Source organism: Neodiprion fabricii, chromosome 5, assembly GCF_021155785.1.
Source record: "Neodiprion fabricii isolate iyNeoFabr1 chromosome 5, iyNeoFabr1.1, whole genome shotgun sequence".
Taxonomy (NCBI): Eukaryota; Metazoa; Arthropoda; class Insecta; order Hymenoptera; family Diprionidae; genus Neodiprion; species Neodiprion fabricii.
Window position 1 is genome coordinate 26235634 of NC_060243.1, and position 21367 is coordinate 26257000.

At 41.8% G+C, this 21367-nt stretch overlaps 1 protein-coding gene across 1 annotated transcript; it reads right to left on the reverse strand.

The window, feature by feature from the left end:
* Positions 1-9: 9 nt before the first annotated feature.
* On the reverse strand, positions 10-5289 carry LOC124183226 (DNA replication factor Cdt1). The gene is made up of 6 exons (XM_046571420.1): positions 4287-5289; positions 3748-4000; positions 3252-3588; positions 2882-3064; positions 1905-2155; positions 10-1760 (listed from the first exon to the last, which is right to left on the reverse strand). The coding sequence occupies exons 1-6, from the start codon at positions 5120-5122 to the stop codon at positions 1392-1394; spliced, it is 2229 nt and encodes a 742-aa protein (XP_046427376.1). The 5' UTR covers positions 5123-5289; the 3' UTR covers positions 10-1391.
* Positions 5290-21367: the final 16078 nt, after the last annotated feature.

Genomic DNA, 21367 nt, shown 5'->3' on the forward strand with positions numbered 1-21367 from the left:
TCCAAATCTGCGTAAAGGATATTTTATTTGTGCAGACAAAAAACTCACAATCAGTCGATGCCCAAGATATAATTGCTTCAATAATGGTATATGTATAAATATTTAGCTATAACTAAGCTCGATTAACATACGTCCAGAAAATTTCTAAAACTTATTTGTGCAAGTCCTTCCATGTAGTCATGTTACCATAATCAATTGAATTTGGACCATGCAAAGAATTTCAAGTAAAGACAAATTCGTACATCATTTAACATTGTAAATACGAATACTATTGCTTATTATATAAGTAGTATATAGTTTATAGGAAGACGCTTCTTCTAACGCGACGTACAATACCGAAAAATAATCTTTACGTGGTGAAATCTATAACTAATTTTTGAAGTTTTATTTTGTTCAGTTATCTTATTACTGGATTGCATTTCAACCCTCGAAATTAATAATTCTGAATTTGGATAACAGCTGTCTTTAATTTCCAATTTTTTAGTGAAGAGATCTAATATTAAACATAGGTACAACATACAAGTTATTCGAGTTATCAATGCCACAGCCGAAGTAATTCTGACCTCAGGTATAATTCCGCCTTTTAACTTAGTATAAAATTAAATTATAAAATGTGAAGATCGACAAATTTGACATGTGTCTAGAAATATCAAATAATGAATCTGACAAATATACCATTCTTCTTCTTTGCAAATAATACGACAAACTAAAATGTGTGTAAACGATATACGAAAAAATTCAATACTAATCCTTATTTTAAAATATTGCTTCCATCGGCATAATTATTCAGATACTCAAATGGATTGTAACTCAACGACAGAACAAAAAATTTATCACTGACAATCATATATCATAAACAAAAAGTAAATATATGGAATGTAAACTGATATCGTCAGTCGCATGAGGAAGAAGAAATAGTGAATAGTAGATCGTAACTGCCTATTTAGATGGAGAAGAGATGATCTGTACTCTGACATGGATTAATAAAATATCACCTCAAAATTGACAAACATCATATAAGCGATAAGGTAAGAATTCGTATATTGCCAATGATGAGAAAATATTTAACAAATCTGAGGTTTTTCAAAAGTGAATCTATTGCGCTTGAACACGGTCAAAAGAAAACGGTATGAAACGCGGATGCAAAAAGGAAAGTGAAAGGTTTTCTTAAAATTAAATCTAAACCTAACTTTTGCGTGTTGATCGCAAAACCCGCATCAAAAAATCTTTTCCACAAGTCTTCAAGTCTTTGAATCGATTTGGTATCACAAATGAGCTTTTACATTCTTCACATGGCACAGCTGAAGCTGTTGTACACTGAATAATGGGTATATTCAAATTGCCTATTCAAGTCGATTAAATTTCTATTACAATAGCAATGCTTACCACTGTTAAGAAGCGTTCACTTTATTATTGGCCATTATTTCAAATCTTCTGACAACTTTGTTGACATCGATATCTCTGGTCAATTTCAAGTAATTAGTTTTTTGCACCTTCTGAATACTCGCCCAAACAGGAAGCAGCTTGCACATCAGTTTGATAAGATCCTCCAGCTCGTTGGGGGTCAATTTTGCCCGGTAAGAATTATCGAGCTTTTTGATAACGAATTCCATAGGTAAGACACCCTTCTTTTCCGCGACAAAAATATTCCGCAGAATTCTGGACAGCTCTGGCAACCGCGAATACTGAGTTGCCTCTTTGTCTGAGTCCGACGTTCTCGTCATTGATTCCAATGCCTTCGCTGCCTGCTTCGCGCGAACCTGTGTTACACACGAGATAAAGAATTTTTAAATGAGCTTGTAAAACCAGAATTATCACTTAAACAAACACAATCAATATATATTTTTCAGTTTTTATGGTAATTCGATTAGTTAAATGTTTTTCCTTCGCAAAACTTGACATACCTTTTCAAGAAGCGCTTTTGGAATACCCTTGAAAGCTGTGCTAAGGTAACTGTTATGTGTAGGAGTAGCAGGTGGTGTATCAACAATAGAAATGTTAACTTTTCTCATTTCTTGATCATTAATCTGAGTTGATACATCGACAGTCAAGGTGGAGCTGGGTGAACCGGATCTTGATGTCATTTTAGCTTCTGCCAACCTCTGCAAAGCCTTTTCCATACGCGTGTTGCAGTTGAACATGTCCTTGGCTTTCTCTGTAAAAATACAAACCCCCTTTTAGTTATTATAAAATATTGACATAATTAAACCTGGTAAAAGCGTCTACTTTAATCCAGCAAATTGCTGAACTTCTCCGTTCCAAGTTACTAGCTTACTGATTCTTTCCAATGTCTGGTGTCTCGGTAGACGAAACTTGAAGCCGTCTATAAGGGGTGGAATTTTAGCATATGCTTTAAGCATCATATCAGATAATTTACGCTTAACGAACAAGTAATTGAACGATTGAATGAGTAGTGCCGAAAGTTCTGGATAATAATTGGCAGCTGTAAGCAGCGTGCCTAATGCATTTATTGATATAACGATTCTATCTTTATTCGATAATTGCATCATATAAAGGTATCTGCTGATGCATGTGATCTACATTGAAATATTGCAAAATTAGGGTCAAACATTAAACACAATTTTCAACGCTAATTGTGTCATGGGTCTCTTGTCTAGATTTACAATAAATTACTCAATGTTAAATTGTGTCAACATTTATGCTGATAGTCAGCAATTGTGCAACTGATTGACGAAAAAAAATAAGACTGCAAGTTGGAATTACATGTTATTATGCAACTTAAAGGAATCTTTGCAATTACTCAATGCCTTTGAAAAGTTCGGAAAATACTAACAAATACGTTGTAACCAATAATCACTATCACAACTCGTTAGAATTCAATAGATATGACAGAAGTATTTGTGATTTTTTGTGAACTTACGAAGTACGTCTTTGGCAGTTGTAAATTTTTCAATGTTAGGAGGTTGCGGCAGTTCAGCTTTTTCGATAGTAGCGCAACTTTCCACATCAAATTCCGGATGCCATCTGGTCAACTTCTCCTTTGGAATAACCATTGGAGGCTTCAATGATAGAAGATATTTCTCATGACAATCCTTGACCAGATCTGTAAAGAAAGAACCAAGCTGTTAAGGATGAAGAGCATAAAACATAACGGAACGTGGATCAAAACCTCGATGCACAAGAAGTAATTCTACATGATTCGTGAACACAAATAGATACAGATTAATTAAATTTTGGAAGAATTTTCTTTTTTGCATGAATAAGTTTCTTATACGGAATTTGATTTTCACCTAAAAGCGTATTGTAGAAGATTCTTCGACGTTGCAATAAGACCGTTGGACACATGCTCATTTCCGAGGCAGACTTGAGAACATTGTCAGCATCTGGTGTGTTTCTCCCATTCTTTGGCTCAACCATAGGCGTTATAACAAGTTCGTACTTATCCTGCTTGGAGGAAGAACCAAAGTTATGTAATTTCTCCTGATTAAACACAAAGGCATTTGGATACACTGTTTTAATCTGTGCCAAATGATCCATTGTAAAATTGCGCCTCAGTAATTCCTGTACTGCTGGTTTCAGCTTCTTGAATGTTATAACTTCTTTTCGATTGAACAGCAATGAAACAACCTGTAAAATAGTACGTCTCTTTCATAACCATAAAATTCTAAGGTCCAGTCATGCTGGTATTAAAATTTCCAGAAAGCATGAAATTTCACTAGAAAAGCAATTGAAAGCGAAACTGGAAATAATTAGTACCCAAAGATTTGATTTGAATAGGTTACGTACAGTATCAACACATCTAAAGGCTTCAGCCAAAAGGCGATAATTGTAAGGTAGCAACAAAGTCGGTGTTCCAGATTCAACCAAGGATTGATATTTTTGATAGGCAGCTTGCTTAGTAGGACTTTTACTAGGACTGCCTGAACTCTCTTTAGGAGCAAACAGTAGCCGCTTTTGAGGGCTAGCATTCTTTGGCAGCTCAACGTTCTTTGTTGGGGTTAAGACGTTCTTCTTTGGAGACATCATCGCTTTCTGCGGACTTTAAACAAAAGAAATTAAAATAATTTTTCATCAGTAAACTGATATTTTCTTAAAACATATAAGGAGCTTTTCATCATGTCACCTTGCCTCATGGACACTCATTTCTTTTTGTACAGCCTTTGTCAATAGCATAGAAAACTCTATTTATCTTATCGTAATGGTATGAAAATTAAAAAAAAAAAACTAACCAATCTACAGGTGAGAGCAAAGCGCAACTGGGTGACTTTATAAGGAAGGGGTCAACGGCACTGAAGAATGTAACAAAAATATGGAATTTGATATACCTAACAGGAACCTCCACTTCAATATTTTCAAACTTCCGGATTTGAGGTTTTTTAGCCTGAATCTCGCCAAGCTTCGCAGCACACTTGTTGATCTTAGCAATTGAAGCTTTGAGCTCTGCAAGTCTGGACGACCGGTTAATTCGGTTTTTTATTTCTCCAAGGCTGAGATCCTTCTGGGCTAAGGCGTCCATTGTGGATAATTTTTTAGGCGTCACAGATCCAGCAGCTGGTTGTTCTTCGGCTGTCTCGTAGGCCTTGGTGTTGGTGACCTTCTGTATAGCGCAGTGCTGAGGAACTTTCTGAGGCGTCGACGGTCGCTTTTTGGTCGGACTTAGAAGGCCCTTCTTCTCGAAAATAACGTTGCTCTTTTGTTTGGCTTCGCCTTCGTCTTTGCTCAGTTTCAAAAAGGTGTCGCGGATGTCCGGCTGGCCTTCCTGGGTTGCGGTTTTTTTCATACGAGCACCGCTGCGGCTCCGTGAACTGGATTTCGGGCTCTTAGGGCTCCCAGCCTTCACCGCATCAAACTGAATGTTTCGTACGACGCGATTGGGACGAACAACGCTAGTGCGAATCTCGCAGCCTTCGATCTGCTTGGAGTCCACGTTCGCGAAGATGATCTTCGGACTCATTTTGGGGTTAGTATCGTCCCCCTGAATGGCCGGAGAGGCTAATGAGTCGAGGTTTTTTGTCTCATCGACATTACGATCGTTCAGATTGCTTGCCACATTCACAGCTTGATCATCGTCCAGGATGAGGACTTTGGTCCTGCTCCTAACGTCTTCGGCAGCTGTCCGTTTTCGGGTGTTGAAATAAGCGTCAACGTACTGCTGCGACATTTTCAACCGATTCTAACAGTTCTTGGCGTTACGATTATCTGGCAGGCGCCAATTTTCTGGCTGTCTCGAATGGAATACTTTTTTTGTCTAATGAACAACACTGCTAGTCTCACGTACTTGGATCGGTCGCCGATGTCTCACTCCATCGTTTACTCCCGCGTCTTTAGCCGCTTTTGGCGCGTAAATATACGGCAATTATAGATGGGGCAACACTCGAATGAAGGACAGAAGTTCAAGTTTCCTCCGCAATAAGCGCAATCGTATTTCCGGTGAAACTGGTTTGACTAAAAGATTACAGAAAATCTTGGTAGATTTGTGTTCTTGAGGATAAACCTATTGAATGAACTCGGAGTATCTATACATAGTAAAACAAAGAAATTGAAAAAATCAGATAGAATGAAGAAGTATGACTCGCCACCCTCGCCACTGATTTTACATGACAAATTCTCCTCACCCCATGAGTTATTTTCAGATTATTCGTTGACTTGAGAATACAACGACTAATACCCCTGGGTAAATGTTTGTGATCAGTTTTCGTAGGAGCGCGCGAGCGTAGGAGGGTTCTGCTCTATCGACTCTACCTAACAGGCTCTCACCGACATTCGTAGCAGCCTGAGTAGTGTCGGTATGAAAGCTTGAGCTTGAGTCGGCACAAAGTGAGTACGTAATACTATTGGTCGTTTGCGACTTAGAAATGTTCATCAGCTCGATGACCCCCTGAGGAGACGCGAAACCGCGTCCATCGCCAACCGCCTCCGAAGATTTGTATGACCCTTACCCGACTAATTGGACCCTCAAGAACTCAGAAAACGCAGCGAAGAGAGCGTGGGACCAACAGGAGAGAAACGGCAACCGAAAAAGCACCTGCTGAAAAATGCCGAAAATACAGGTTCTCGTTTTTTAGCTCTAACTTTTGATGCGTTGATCGCAGCGTACTGCGACTGCGCCCAATCGATTTCTCCCGCAAATCTACGTCGGAATAGTGCCAGAAATAATTTATTCCTGCACTTTTCGAAATCGCCACAATTTTCGCCACAAATACAAAGGGGTAAGCCTTACTTTTTTTTCATTTTTCGACCAAAAAATTTCTGGTCTCAGATTCGATTTGTATGACCCTTTCCTGACTAATTTGACCTCCAGGAACTCGCAAAACGCAGCGCAAAGAGCGTAGGATCAAGAGGAGAGAACCTAGGGAGGAAACTGCACCTGCTGAAAAATGCCGAAAATACAGGTTCTCGTTTTTTGGCTCTAACTTTTGATGCGTTGATCGCAGCGTATTGGAACCGCGCCCAATCGATTTCTCCCGCAAAATAACGTCGGAATAGTGCCAGAAATAATTTATTTAAACACTTTCCAAAATCGCCTAAATTTTCGCCAAAAATACAAAGGGGTTAGCAAAAGAGGTTAAACAAAAGGATAGAGATTGGGGATAGGGTTGACTCGGATCATCACCCGGTAATAGTGTGGATGAGGGGGGCAGTGACTAGGACAAGGAAGGGAAAAAAGGAGGGGGAATTAGTAGAGGAGACTGGGCAGAGGAGGGTAGGATGAGGTTTAGAACAAAAGTCAAATGGGAGGGGATAGGAGAAGCGGATGTAGGCAAAGAGATAGAGAAAAGAATAAGGGAGTTTAGACGAGCCTTATTATAGATGTAGGAGGGAGGGGGAGGGAAGCGAAAAAGGGATGGTGGGGTCAGGAATGTAGGCGAAAAAAAGCGGAAGTTAAGCAGAGTCTAAGGAAATGGAGAAAGGGGCAGGGGGAAAGGGACCCGTATAGAAAGGAAAGAAAGGAATATAATAGGCTATGCGAGGAGAGGGAAAAGAAAGAAAATGAGGGTTTCATAAAAGACGCAGCGGAAGCAAAGACAGAAAACAAGGTATGGGAGATAGTTAACAGGGAAAGAAAGAAGTGGAAAAGGGTGAATGAAGAAATAGGTGATCAGGAATGGAGGGAGTATTTCATGGGATTATTAGGCGGAGTAGAAAGCAAGGTAACAGAAGGCGGGGGGACGGTAAATAGGAAGGGGGACGGGGAAGGGGAGCTGCAGAGGGAAGAGATTGAAAAAGTGATAGGAAAGCTGAGGGATGGAAAGGCACCAGGAGGGGATGGAATAGTTAGCGAGGTATGTAGGTATGGGGGGGAAGAAATGGAGCAGTGGATATGGAAAACATGTAACAGAGTTTGGATGGGGGAGGGCTAGCCAGAGGATTGGAGAGAGGGATTGATAGCGCCGATAGTAAAGAAGGGGGAGGGGAAAAGGGTAGAAGAGTATAGGGGGGTGACGTTGATGCCAACTCTGTATAAGGTGTATGCGATGGCATTAGCGGATAGGTTAGAAAGAGAGGTAGAGGAAAAGGGCTTGATACCACAAAATCAAACGGGATTCAGAAAAGGCATGGGTACAATTGACAATGTATATGTACTTAATTACAAAGTGCGGGGGGGAGGAGGAAACATGGGAGGATGTATGGGAAGGGTGCGTGGGCTGGGATAGAAGGGGGGAAAGCTGGAAGGAGGTGGTGAGGGAGATGTTAGGTGAGGAGGGGGTGGGAGAAGTCTGGATGAGAGAACTGGAAAGGATCAGGGATGTACAAGAGAATGAAAGAGTGAGAGATGAATGAGAAATGAAAGTCGATTAATCATTAAAGTCGTCCTAATAAGGACGAATAGGGAATAGAATAAGGTGAAATAGGATAAGGTTAAGTAAAGATAAGGATAAAGAATAAGGAAAGGATAAGAGGGTGAGTAAGGGAATGGCAAGGCAACGGCACAGGGCACAGGCAATTAGAAATTAAGTAAGGATAAGGTAGGAAGTGTAATGATTCAAATATAAATGCGCGATGAACACGGCACGAGTGGATTAGGTTAGACCCAGGGAGTGGGGAACCTGGTCACAAATTTAAAAGTAAGGGGCTTGGTCTACGTCTCTCCAGGAGGAAGGAGGTGCGGAGGTGTTCCTCTCTGAACTGAAATAGTAACTGATCGAAAATCGACCATTTAAAAATAATAACGGAAATTTAAACTACGCGCCAATACCTGTTAAATTAACAATTAAAACACTCGAAAAGCCAAGCAAATTTAAAAAGAGAGACGATAGAACGAGAACATTAAAAGTGCAATAAACAAATATAGTGCCTCGACGAAAAACCGTTATTGACAATACATCATAATTTCAACGATATCCACCCATTTTAACAAAATACCCTGTTTTTAACCATATACACTGATTTTAACAATATACACCGTTTTAACTAAATACACCGGGAATGAATGAATGATGAATGAATGAATTTTAAAATTATTGACAGCTCATGTGTAGTCATAATTATAAATAAATTAAAATGGTCACTCTACTAATCATAGTTTGATAAAAGATTTTTAATCTAGATTTCACCTCATTGTTAATTTTCAAATATTATTATAGAAGTAAGAATAGGGTAAGAATAGGTTAAGAAAACATGTAAAAAAAATTGTAAAGAGAGAGGAAAAGAGAAATCCTTGTAACCCCAAGGGGAACAATAAATATGACATACGTACAAAGGGGTTGGCCTTACTTTTTTTTCATATTCCGACCAAAAAGTTTTGGTCTCAGATTCGTTTGTATGACCCTTTCCTGACTAATTAGACCTCCAGGAACCCAGAAAACGCAGCGAAATGAGCGTGGGATCGACAGGAGAGAAATGGCGAGCGAAAAAGCACCTGCTGAAAAATGTCGAAGAAACAGCTTCTCGTTTATTGGCTGTAACTTTCGATGCGTTGATCGCAGCGTAATGGAACTGCGCCCAATCGATTTCTCTCGCAAAATTACGTCGGAATAGTGCCGGATAGAATTTATTCCAGCACTTTCCAAAATCGCTCAAATTTTCGAGAAAAATGCAAAGGGGTTAGCCTTACTTTTTTTTCGGCCGAAAAATTTTAGGTCTCAGATTCGATTTGTTTGACCCTTCCCTGACTGATTGGACCACCGGAAACTCAGAAAACGCAGCGAAAAGAGCGTGAGATCAACAGGAGAGAAATGGCGAGCGAAAAAGCACCTGCTGAAAAATGTCGAAGAAACAGCTTCTCGTTTATTGGCTGTAACTTTCGATGCGTTGATCGCAGCGTGTTGGGACTGCGCCCAATCGATTTCTCTCGCGAAATCACGTCCGAATAGTGCACGAAAGAATAAATTCCAGCACTTTTCAAAATCACTTAAATTTTCGAGAAAAATGCAAAGGGGTTAGCCTTACTTTTTTTTCGGCCGAAAAGTTTTAGGTCTCAGATTCGATTTGTATGACCCTTTCCCGACTGATTGGACCACCAGAAACTCAAAAAACGCAGCGAAAAGAGCGTGAGATCAACAGGAGAGAAATGGCGAGCGAAAAAGCACCTGCTGAAAAATGTCGAAGAAACAGCTTCTCGTTTATTGGCTGTAACTTTCGATGCGTTGATCGCAGCGTATTGGGACTGCGCCCAATCGATTTCTCTCGCAAAATCACGTCCGAATAGTGCACGAAAGAATCAATTCCAGCACTTCTCAAAATCGCTCAAATTTTCGAGAAAAATGCAAAGGGGTTAGCCTTACTTTTCTTTAGGCCGAAAAATTTTAGGTCTCAGATTCGATTTGTTTGACCCTTCCCTGACTAATTGGACCACCAGAAACTCAGAAAACGCAGCGAAAAGAGCGTGGGATCAACAGGAGAGAAATGGCGAGCGAAAAAGCAACTGCTGAAAAATGTCGAAAAAACTGCTTCTCGTTTATTGGCTGTAACTTTCGATGCGTTGATCGCAGTGTATTGGGACTGCGCTTAATCGATTTCTCTCGCAAAATCACGTCCGAATAGTGCACGAAAGAATCAATTCCAGCACTTTTCAAAATGACTTAAATTTTCGAGAAAAATGCAAAGGGGTTAGCCTTACTTTTTTTTCGGCCGAAAAGTTTTAGGTCTCAGATTCGATTTGTATGACCCTTTCCCGACTAATTGGACCACCAGAAACTCGGAAAACGCAGCGAAAAGAGCGTGAGATCAACAGGAGAGAAATGGCGAGCGAAAAAGCACCTGCTGAAAATTGTCGAAGAAACAGCTTCTCGTTTATTGGCTGTAACTTTCGATGCGTTGATCGCAGCGTATTGGGACTGCGCCCAATCGATTTCTCTCGCAAAATCACGTCCGAATAGTGCACGAAAGAATAAATTCCAGCACTTCTCAAAATCGCTCAAATTTTCGAGGAAAATGCAATGGGGTTAGCCTTACTTTATTTTCGGCCGAAAAATTTTAGGTCTCAGATTCGATTCGTATGACCCTTTCCCGACTAATTGGACCACCAGAAACTCAGAAAACGCAGCGAAAAGAGCGTGAGATCAACAGGAGAGAAATGGCGAGCGAAAAAGCACCTGCTGAAAAATGTCGAAGAAACAGCTTCTCGTTTATTGGCTGTAACTTTCGATGCGTTGATCGCAGCGTATTGGGACTGCGCCCAATCGATTTCTCTCGCAAAATCACGTCCGAATAGTGCACGAAAGAATCAATTCCAGCACTTTTCAAAATGACTTAAATTTTCGAGAAAAATGCAAAGGGGTTAGCCTTACTTTTCTTTCGGCCGAAAAATTTTAGGTCTCAGATTCGATTTGTTTGACCCTTCCCTGACTAATTGGACCACCAGAAACTCAGAAAACGCAGCGAAAAGAGCGTGAGATCAACAGGAGAGAAATGGCGAGCGAAAAAGCACCTGCTGAAAAATGTCGAAGAAACAGCTTCTCGTTTATTGGCTGTAACTTTCGATGCGTTGATCGCAGCGTATTGGGACTGCGCCCAATCGATTTCTCTCGCAAAATCACGTCCGAATAGTGCACGAAAGAATAAATTCCAGCACTTCTCAAAATCGCTCAAATTTTCGAGGAAAATGCAATGGGGTTAGCCTTACTTTTTTTTCGGCCGAAAAATTTTAGGTCTCAGATTCGATTCGTATGACCCTTTCCCGACTAATTGGACCACCAGGAACTCAGAAAACGCAGCGAAAAGAGCGTGAGATCAACAGGAGAGAAATGGCGAGCGAAAAAGCACCTGCTGAAAATTGTCGAAGAAACAGCTTCTCGTTTATTGGCTGTAACTTTCGATGCGTTGATCGCAGCGTATTGGGACTGCGCCCAATCGATTTCTCTCGCAAAATCACGTCTGAATAGTGCACGAAAGAATAAATTCCAGCACTTCTCAAAATCGCTCAAATTTTCGAGGAAAATGCAATGGGGTTAGCCTTACTTTTTTTTCGGCCGAAAAATTTTAGGTCTCAGATTCGATTCGTATGACCCTTTCCCGACTAATTGGACCACCAGGAACTCAGAAAACGCAGCGAAAAGAGCGTGAGATCAACAGGAGAGAAATGGCGAGCGAAAAAGCACCTGCTGGAAAATGTCGAAGAAACAGCTTCTCGTTTATTGGCTGTAACTTTCGATGCGTTGATCGCAGCGTATTGGGACTGCGCCCAATCGATTTCTCTCGCAAAATCACGTCCGAATAGTGCACGAAAGAATCAATTCCAGCACTTCTCAAAATCGCTCAAATTTTCGAGAAAAATGCAAAGGGGTTAGCCTTACTTTTCTTTAGGCCGAAAAATTTTAGGTCTCAGATTCGATTTGTTTGACCCTTCCCTGACTAATTGGACCACCAGAAACTCAGAAAACGCAGCGAAAAGAGCGTGAGATCAACAGGAGAGAAATGGCGAGCGAAAAAGCACCTGCTGAAAAATGTCGAAGAAACAGCTTCTCGTTTATTGGCTGTAACTTTCGATGCGTTGATCGCAGCGTATTGGGACTGCGCCCAATCGATTTCTCTCGCAAAATCACGTCCGAATAGTGCACGAAAGAATCAATTCCAGCACTTCTCAAAATCGCTCAAATTTTCGAGAAAAATGCAAAGGGGTTAGCCTTACTTTTCTTTAGGCCGAAAAATTTTAGGTCTCAGATTCGATTTGTTTGACCCTTCCCTGACTAATTGGACCACCAGAAACTCAGAAAACGCAGCGAAAAGAGCGTGGGATCAACAGGAGAGAAATGGCGAGCGAAAAAGCAACTGCTGAAAAATGTCGAAAAAACTGCTTCTCGTTTATTGGCTGTAACTTTCGATGCGTTGATCGCAGTGTATTGGGACTGCGCTTAATCGATTTCTCTCGCAAAATCACGTCCGAATAGTGCACGAAAGAATCAATTCCAGCACTTTTCAAAATGACTTAAATTTTCGAGAAAAATGCAAAGGGGTTAGCCTTACTTTTTTTTCGGCCGAAAAGTTTTAGGTCTCAGATTCGATTTGTATGACCCTTTCCCGACTAATTGGACCACCAGAAACTCGGAAAACGCAGCGAAAAGAGCGTGAGATCAACAGGAGAGAAATGGCGAGCGAAAAAGCACCTGCTGAAAATTGTCGAAGAAACAGCTTCTCGTTTATTGGCTGTAACTTTCGATGCGTTGATCGCAGCGTATTGGGACTGCGCCCAATCGATTTCTCTCGCAAAATCACGTCCGAATAGTGCACGAAAGAATAAATTCCAGCACTTCTCAAAATCGCTCAAATTTTCGAGGAAAATGCAATGGGGTTAGCCTTACTTTATTTTCGGCCGAAAAATTTTAGGTCTCAGATTCGATTCGTATGACCCTTTCCCGACTAATTGGACCACCAGAAACTCAGAAAACGCAGCGAAAAGAGCGTGAGATCAACAGGAGAGAAATGGCGAGCGAAAAAGCACCTGCTGAAAAATGTCGAAGAAACAGCTTCTCGTTTATTGGCTGTAACTTTCGATGCGTTGATCGCAGCGTATTGGGACTGCGCCCAATCGATTTCTCTCGCAAAATCACGTCCGAATAGTGCACGAAAGAATAAATTCCAGCACTTCTCAAAATCGCTCAAATTTTCGAGGAAAATGCAATGGGGTTAGCCTTACTTTTTTTTCGGCCGAAAAATTTTAGGTCTCAGATTCGATTCGTATGACCCTTTCCCGACTAATTGGACCACCAGGAACTCAGAAAACGCAGCGAAAAGAGCGTGAGATCAACAGGAGAGAAATGGCGAGCGAAAAAGCACCTGCTGAAAATTGTCGAAGAAACAGCTTCTCGTTTATTGGCTGTAACTTTCGATGCGTTGATCGCAGCGTATTGGGACTGCGCCCAATCGATTTCTCTCGCAAAATCACGTCTGAATAGTGCACGAAAGAATAAATTCCAGCACTTCTCAAAATCGCTCAAATTTTCGAGGAAAATGCAATGGGGTTAGCCTTACTTTTTTTTCGGCCGAAAAATTTTAGGTCTCAGATTCGATTCGTATGACCCTTTCCCGACTAATTGGACCACCAGGAACTCAGAAAACGCAGCGAAAAGAGCGTGAGATCAACAGGAGAGAAATGGCGAGCGAAAAAGCACCTGCTGGAAAATGTCGAAGAAACAGCTTCTCGTTTATTGGCTGTAACTTTCGATGCGTTGATCGCAGCGTATTGGGACTGCGCCCAATCGATTTCTCTCGCAAAATCACGTCCGAATAGTGCACGAAAGAATCAATTCCAGCACTTTTCAAAATCACTTAAATTTTCGAGAAAAATGCAAAGGGGTTAGCCTTACTTTTTTTTCGGCCGAAAAATTTTAGGTCTCAGATTCGATTTGTTTGACCCTTCCCTGACTAATTGGACCACCAGAAACTCAGAAAACGCAGCGAAAAGAGCGTGAGATCAACAGGAGAGAAATGGCGAGCGAAAAAGCACCTGCTGGAAAATGTCGAAGAAACAGCTTCTCGTTTATTGGCTGTAACTTTCGATGCGTTGATCGCAGCGTATTGGGACTGCGCCCAATCGATTTCTCTCGCAAAATCACGTCTAAATAGTGCACGAAAGAATCAATTCCAGCACTTTTCAAAATCACTTAAATTTTCGAGAAAAATGCGAAGGGGTTAGCCTTACTTTTTTTTCGGCCGAAAAATTTTAGGTCTCAGATTCGATTTGTTTGACCCTTCCCTGACTAATTGGACCACCAGAAACTCAGAAAACGCAGCGAAAAGAGCGTGAGATCAACAGGAGAGAAATGGCGAGCGAAAAAGCACCTGCTGAAAAATGTCGAAAAAACTGCTTCTCGTTTATTGGCTGTAACTTTCGATGCGTTGATCGCAGTGTATTGGGACTGCGCTTAATCGATTTCTCTTGCAAAATCACGTCCGAATAGTGCACGAAAGAATCAATTCCAGCACTTTTCAAAATGACTTAAATTTTCGAGAAAAATGCAAAGGGGTTAGCCTTACTTTTCTTTCGGCCGAAAAGTTTTAGGTCTCAGATTCGATTTGTATGACCCTTTCCCGACTAATTGGACCACCAGAAACTCGGAAAACGCAGCGAAAAGAGCGTGAGATCAACAGGAGAGAAATGGCGAGCGAAAAAGCACCTGCTGAAAATTGTCGAAGAAACAGCTTCTCGTTTATTGGCTGTAACTTTCGATGCGTTCATCGCAGCGTATTGGGACTGCGCCCAATCGATTTCTCTCGCAAAATCACGTCCGAATAGTGCACGAAAGAATAAATTCCAGCACTTCTCAAAATCGCTCAAATTTTCGAGGAAAATGCAATGGGGTTAGCCTTACTTTTTTTTCGGCCGAAAAATTTTAGGTCTCAGATTCGATTCGTATGACCCTTTCCCGACTAATTGGACCACCAGGAACTCAGAAAACGCAGCGAAAAGAGCGTGAGATCAACAGGAGAGAAATGGCGAGCGAAAAAGCACCCGCTGAAAAATGTCGAAGAAACAGCTTCTCGTTTATTGGCTGTAACTTTCGATGCGTTGATCGCAGCGTATTGGGACTGCGCCCAATCGATTTCTCTCGCAAAATCACGTCCGAATAGTGCACGAAAGAATCAATTCCAGCACTTTTCAAAATGACTTAAATTTTCGAGAAAAATGCAAAGGGGTTAGCCTTACTTTTCTTTCGGCCGAAAAATTTTAGGTCTCAGATTCGATTTGTTTGACCCTTCCCTGACTAATTGGACCACCAGAAACTCAGAAAACGCAGCGAAAAGAGCGTGAGATCAACAGGAGAGAAATGGCGAGCGAAAAAGCACCTGCTGAAAAATGTCGAAGAAACAGCTTCTCGTTTATTGGCTGTAACTTTCGATGCGTTGATCGCAGCGTATTGGGACTGCGCCCAATCGATTTCTCTCGCAAAATCACGTCCGTATAGTGCACGAAAGAATAAATTCCAGCACTTCTCAAAATCGCTCAAATTTTCGAGGAAAATGCAATGGGGTTAGCCTTACTTTTTTTTCGGCCGAAAAATTTTAGGTCTCAGATTCGATTCGTATGACCCTTTCCCGAATAATTGGACCACCAGGAACTCAGAAAACGCAGCGAAAAGAGCGTGAGATCAACAGGAGAGAAATGGCGAGCGAAAAAGCACCTGCTGAAAATTGTCGAAGAAACAGCTTCTCGTTTATTGGCTGTAACTTTCGATGCGTTGATCGCAGCGTATTGGGACTGCGCCCAATCGATTTCTCTCGCAAAATCACGTCCGAATAGTGCACGAAAGAATAAATTCCAGCACTTCTCAAAATCGCTCAAATTTTCGAGGAAAATGCAATGGGGTTAGCCTTACTTTTTTTTCGGCCGAAAAATTTTAGGTCTCAGATTCGATTCGTATGACCCTTTCCCGACTAATTGGACCACCAGGAACTCAGAAAACGCAGCGAAAAGAGCGTGAGATCAACAGGAGAGAAATGGCGAGCGAAAAAGCACCTGCTGGAAAATGTCGAAGAAACAGCTTCTCGTTTATTGGCTGTAACTTTCGATGCGTTGATCGCAGCGTATTGGGACTGCGCCCAATCGATTTCTCTCGCAAAATCACGTCCGAATAGTGCACGAAAGAATCAATTCCAGCACTTTTCAAAATGACTTAAATTTTCGAGAAAAATGCAATGGGGTTAGCCTTACTTTTCTTTCGGCCGAAAAATTTTAGGTCTCAGATTCGATTTGTTTGACCCTTCCCTGACTAATTGGACCACCAGAAACTCAGAAAACGCAGCGAAAAGAGCGTGAGATCAACAGGAGAGAAATGGCGAGCGAAAAAGCACCTGCTGAAAAATGTCGAAGAAACAGCTTCTCGTTTATTGGCTGTAACTTTCGATGCGTTGATCGCAGCGTATTGGGACTGCGCCCAATCGATTTCTCTCGCAAAATCACGTCCGAATAGTGCACGAAAGAATAAATTCCAGCACTTCTCAAAATCGCTCAAATTTTCGAGGAAAATGCAAAGGGGTTAGCCTTACTTTTTTTTCGGCCGAAAAGTTTTAGGTCTCAGATTCGATTTGTATGACCCTTTCCCGACTAATTGGACCACCAGAAACTCAGAAAACGCAGCGAAAAGAGCGTGAGATCAACAGGAGAGAAATGGCGAGCGAAAAAGCACCTGCTGAAAAATGTCGAAGAAACAGCTTCTCGTTTATTGGCTGTAACTTTCGATGCGTTGATCGCAGCGTATTGGGACTGCGCCCAATCGATTTCTCTCGCAAAATCACGTCCGAATAGTGCACGAAAGAATCAATTCCAGCACTTTTCAAAATGACTTAAATTTTCGAGAAAAATGCAAAGGGGTTAGCCTTACTTTTCTTTCGGCCGAAAAATTTTAGGTCTCAGATTCGATTTGTTTGACCCTTCCCTGACTAATTGGACCACCAGAAACTCAGAAAACGCAGCGAAAAGAGCGTGAGATCAACAGGAGAGAAATGGCGAGCGAAAAAGCACCTGCTGAAAAATGTCGAAGAAACAGCTTCTCGTTTATTGGCTGTAACTTTCGATGCGTTGATCGCAGCGTATTGGGACTGCGCCCAATCGATTTCTCTCGCAAAATCACGTCCGAATAGTGCACGAAAGAATAAATTCCAGCACTTCTCAAAATCGCTCAAATTTTCGAGGAAAATGCAAAGGGGTTAGCCTTACTTTTTTTTCGGCCGAAAAGTTTTAGGTCTCAGATTCGATTTGTATGACCCTTTCCCGACTAATTGGACCACCAGAAACTCAGAAAACGCAGCGAAAAGAGCGTGAGATCAACAGGAGAGAAATGGCGAGCGAAAAAGCACCTGCTGAAAATTGTCGAAGAAACAGCTTCTCGTTTATTGGCTGTAACTTTCGATGCGTTCATCGCAGCGTATTGGGACTGCGCCCAATCGATTTCTCTCGCAAAATCACGTCCGAATAGTGCACGAAAGAATCAATTCCAGCACTTTTCAAAATCACTTAAATTTTCGAGAAAAATGCAAAGGGGTTAGCCTTACTTTTTTTTCGGCCGAAAAGTTTTAGGTCTCAGATTCGATTTGTATGACCCTTTCCCGACTAATTGGACCACCAGAAACTCAGAAAACGCAGCGAAAAGAGCGTGAGATCAACAGGAGAGAAATGGCGAGCGAAAAAGCACCTGCTGAAAAATGTCGAAGAAACAGCTTCTCGTTTATTGGCTGTAACTTTCGATGCGTTGATCGCAGCGTATTGGGACTGCGCCCAATCGATTTCTCTCGCAAAATCACGTCCGAATAGTGCACGAAAGAATCAATTCCAGCACTTTTCAAAATGACTTAAATTTTCGAGAAAAATGCAAAGGGGTTAGCCTTACTTTTCTTTCGGCCGAAAAATTTTAGGTCTCAGATTCGATTTGTTTGACCCTTCCCTGACTAATTGGACCACCAGAAACTCAGAAAACGCAGCGAAAAGAGCGTGAGATCAACAGGAGAGAAATGGCGAGCGAAAAAGCACCTGCTGAAAATTGTCGAAAAAACAGCTTCTCGTTTATTGGCTGTAACTTTCGATGCGTTCATCGCAGCGTATTGGGACTGCGCCCAATCGATTTCTCTCGCAAAATCACGTCCGAATAGTGCACGGAAGAATCAATTCCAGCACTTTTCAAAATCACTTAAATTTTCGAGAAAAATGCAAAGGGGTTAGCCTTACTTTTTTTTCGGCCGAAAAGTTTTAGGTCTCAGATTCGATTTGTATGACCCTTTCCCGACTAATTGGACCACCAGAAACTCAGAAAACGCAGCGAAAAGAGCGTGAGATCAACAGGAGAGAAATGGCGAGCGAAAAAGCACCTGCTGAAAAATGTCGAAGAAACAGCTTCTCGTTTATTGGCTGTAACTTTCGATGCGTTGATCGCAGCGTATTGGGACTGCGCCCAATCGATTTCTCTCGCAAAATCACGTCCGAATAGTGCACGAAAGAATAAATTCCAGCACTTCTCAAAATCGCTCAAATTTTCGAGGAAAATGCAATGGGGTTAGCCTTACTTTTTTTTCGGCCGAAAAATTTTAGGTCTCAGATTCGATTCGTATGACCCTTTCCCGACTAATTGGACCACCAGGAACTCAGAAAACGCAGCGAAAAGAGCGTGAGATCAACAGGAGAGAAATGGCGAGCGAAAAAGCACCTGCTGAAAAATGTCGAAGAAACAGCTTCTCGTTTACTGGCTGTAACTTTCGATGCCTTGATCGCAGCGTATTGGGACTGCGCCTAATCGATTTCTCTCGCAAAATCACGTCCGAATGTTGCACGAAAGAATCAATTCCAGCACTTTCCAAAATCCCTCAAATTTTCGAGAAAAATGCAAAGGGGTTAGCCTTACTTTTTTTCGGCCGAAAAATTTTAGGTCTCAGATTCGATTTGTATGACCCTTTCCCGACTAATTGGACCACCAGGAACTCAGAAAACGCAGCGAAAAGAGCGTGAGATCAACAGGAGAGAAATGGCGAGCGAAAAAGCACCTGCTGGAAAATGTCGAAGAAACAGCTTCTCGTTTATTGGCTGTAACTTTCGATGCGTTGATCGCAGCGTATTGGGACTGCGCCCAATCGATTTCTCTCGCAAAATCACGTCCGAATAGTGCACGAAAGAATCAATTCCAGCACTTTTCAAAATCACTTAAATTTTCGAGAAAAATGCAAAGGGGTTAGCCTTACTTTTTTTTCGGCCGAAAAATTTTAGGTCTCAGATTCGATTTGTTTGACCCTTCCCTGACTAATTGGACCACCAGAAACTCAGAAAACGCAGCGAAAAGAGCGTGAGATCAACAGGAGAGAAATGGCGAGCGAAAAAGCACCTGCTGAAAAATGTCGAAGAAACAGCTTCTCGTTTATTGGCTGTAACTTTCGATGCGTTGATCGCAGCGTATTGGGACTGCGCCCAATCGATTTCTCTCGCAAAATCACGTCCGAATAGTGCACGAAAGAATCAATTCCAGCACTTTTCAAAATCACTTAAATTTTCGAGAAAAATGCAAAGGGGTTAGCCTTACTTTTTTTTCGGCCGAAAAATTTTAGGTCTCAGATTCGATTTGTTTGACCCTTCCCTGACTAATTGGACCACCAGAAACTCAGAAAACGCAGCGAAAAGAGCGTGAGATCAACAGGAGAGAAATGGCGAGCGAAAAAGCACCTGCTGAAAAATGTCGAAGAAACAGCTTCTCGTTTATTGGCTGTAACTTTCGATGCGTTGATCGCAGCGTATTGGGACTGCGCCCAATCGATTTCTCTCGCAAAATCACGTCCGAATAGTGCACGAAAGAATCAATTCCAGCACTTTTCAAAATGACTTAAATTTTCGAGAAAAATGCAAAGGGGTTAGCCTTACTTTTCTTTCGGCCGAAAAATTTTAGGTCTCAGATTCGATTTGTTTGACCCTTCCCTGACTAATTGGACCACCAGAAACTCAGAAAACGCAGCGAAAAGAGCGTGAGATCAACAGGAGAGAAATGGCGAGCGAAAAAGCACCTGCTGAAAAATGTCGAAGAAACAGCTTCTCGTTTATTGGCTGTAACTTTCGATGCGTTGATCGCAGCGTATTGGGACTGCGCCCAATCGATTTCTCTCGCAAAATCACGTCCGAATAGTGCACGAAAGAATCAATTCCAGCACTTTTCAAAATCACTTAAATTTTCGAGAAAAATGCAAAGGGGTTAGCCTTACTTTTTTTTCGGCCGAAAAATTTTAGGTTTCAGATTCGATTTGTTTGACCCTTCCCTGACTAATTGGACCACCAGAAACTCAGAAAACGCAGCGAAAAGAGCGTGAGATCAACAGGAGAGAAATGGCGAGCGAAAAAGCACCTGCTGAAAAATGTCGAAGAAACAGCTTCTCGTTTATTGGCTGTAACTTTCGATGCGTTGATCGCAGCGTATTGGGACTGCGCCCAATCGATTTCTCTCGCAAAATCACGTCCGAATAGTGCACGAAAGAATCAATTCCAGCACTTTTCAAAATGACTTAAATTTTCGAGAAAAATGCAAAGGGGTTAGCCTTACTTTTCTTTCGGCCGAAAAATTTTAGGTCTCAGATTCGATTTGTTTGACCCTTCCCTGACTAATTGGACCACCAGAAACTCAGAAAACGCAGCGAAAAGAGCGTGAGATCAACAGGAGAGAAATGGCGAGCGAAAAAGCACCTGCTGAAAAATGTCGAAGAAACAGCTTCTCGTTTATTGGCTGTAACTTTCGATGCGTTGATCGCAGCGTATTGGGACTGCGCCCAATCGATTTCTCTCGCAAAATCACGTCCGAATAGTGCACGAAAGAATCAATTCCAGCACTTTTCAAAATGACTTAAATTTTCGAGAAAAATGCAAAGGGGTTAGCCTTACTTTTTTTCGGCCGAAAAATTTTAGGTCTCAGATTCGATTTGTATGACCCTTTCCCGACTAATTGGACCACCAGGAACTCAGAAAACGCAGCGAAAAGAGCGTGAGATCAACAGGAGAGAAATGGCGAGCGAAAAAGCACCTGCTGAAAAATGTCGAAGAAACAGCTTCTCGTTTATAGGCTGTAACTTTCGATGCGTTGATCGCAGCGTATTGGGACTGCGCCCAATCGATTTCTCTCGCAAAATCACGTCCGAATAGTGCACGAAAGAATCAATTCCAGCACTTTTCAAAATCACTTAAATTTTCGAGAAAAATGCAAAGGGGTTAGCCTTACTTTTTTTTCGGCCGAAAAGTTTTAGGTCTCAGATTCGATTTGTATGACCCTTTCCCGACTAATTGGACCACCAGAAACTCAGAAAACGCAGCGAAAAGAGCGTGAGATCAACAGGAGAGAAATGGCGAGCGAAAAAGCACCTGCTGAAAATTGTCGAAGAAACAGCTTCTCGTTTATTGGCTGTAACTTTCGATGCGTTCATCGCAGCGTATTGGGACTGCGCCCAATCGATTTCTCTCGCAAAATCACGTCCGAATAGTGCACGAAAGAATCAATTCCAGCACTTTTCAAAA

Bases quoted from the DNA above. Each gene is read 5' to 3' on its own strand.
- LOC124183226 (XM_046571420.1), bottom strand. From the start codon at position 5,122: ATGTCGCAGCAGTACGTTGACGCTTATTTCAACACCCGAAAACGGACA. The intron at 4,001-4,286 runs GTATATCAAATT...TTTTGTTTAAAG, and splicing joins GAAGTGGAGGTTCCTGTTAG to TCCGCAGAAAGCGATGATGT. The intron at 3,065-3,251 runs GTGAAAATCAAA...CTTTCTTTACAG, and splicing joins CTTCTACAATACGCTTTTAG to ATCTGGTCAAGGATTGTCAT.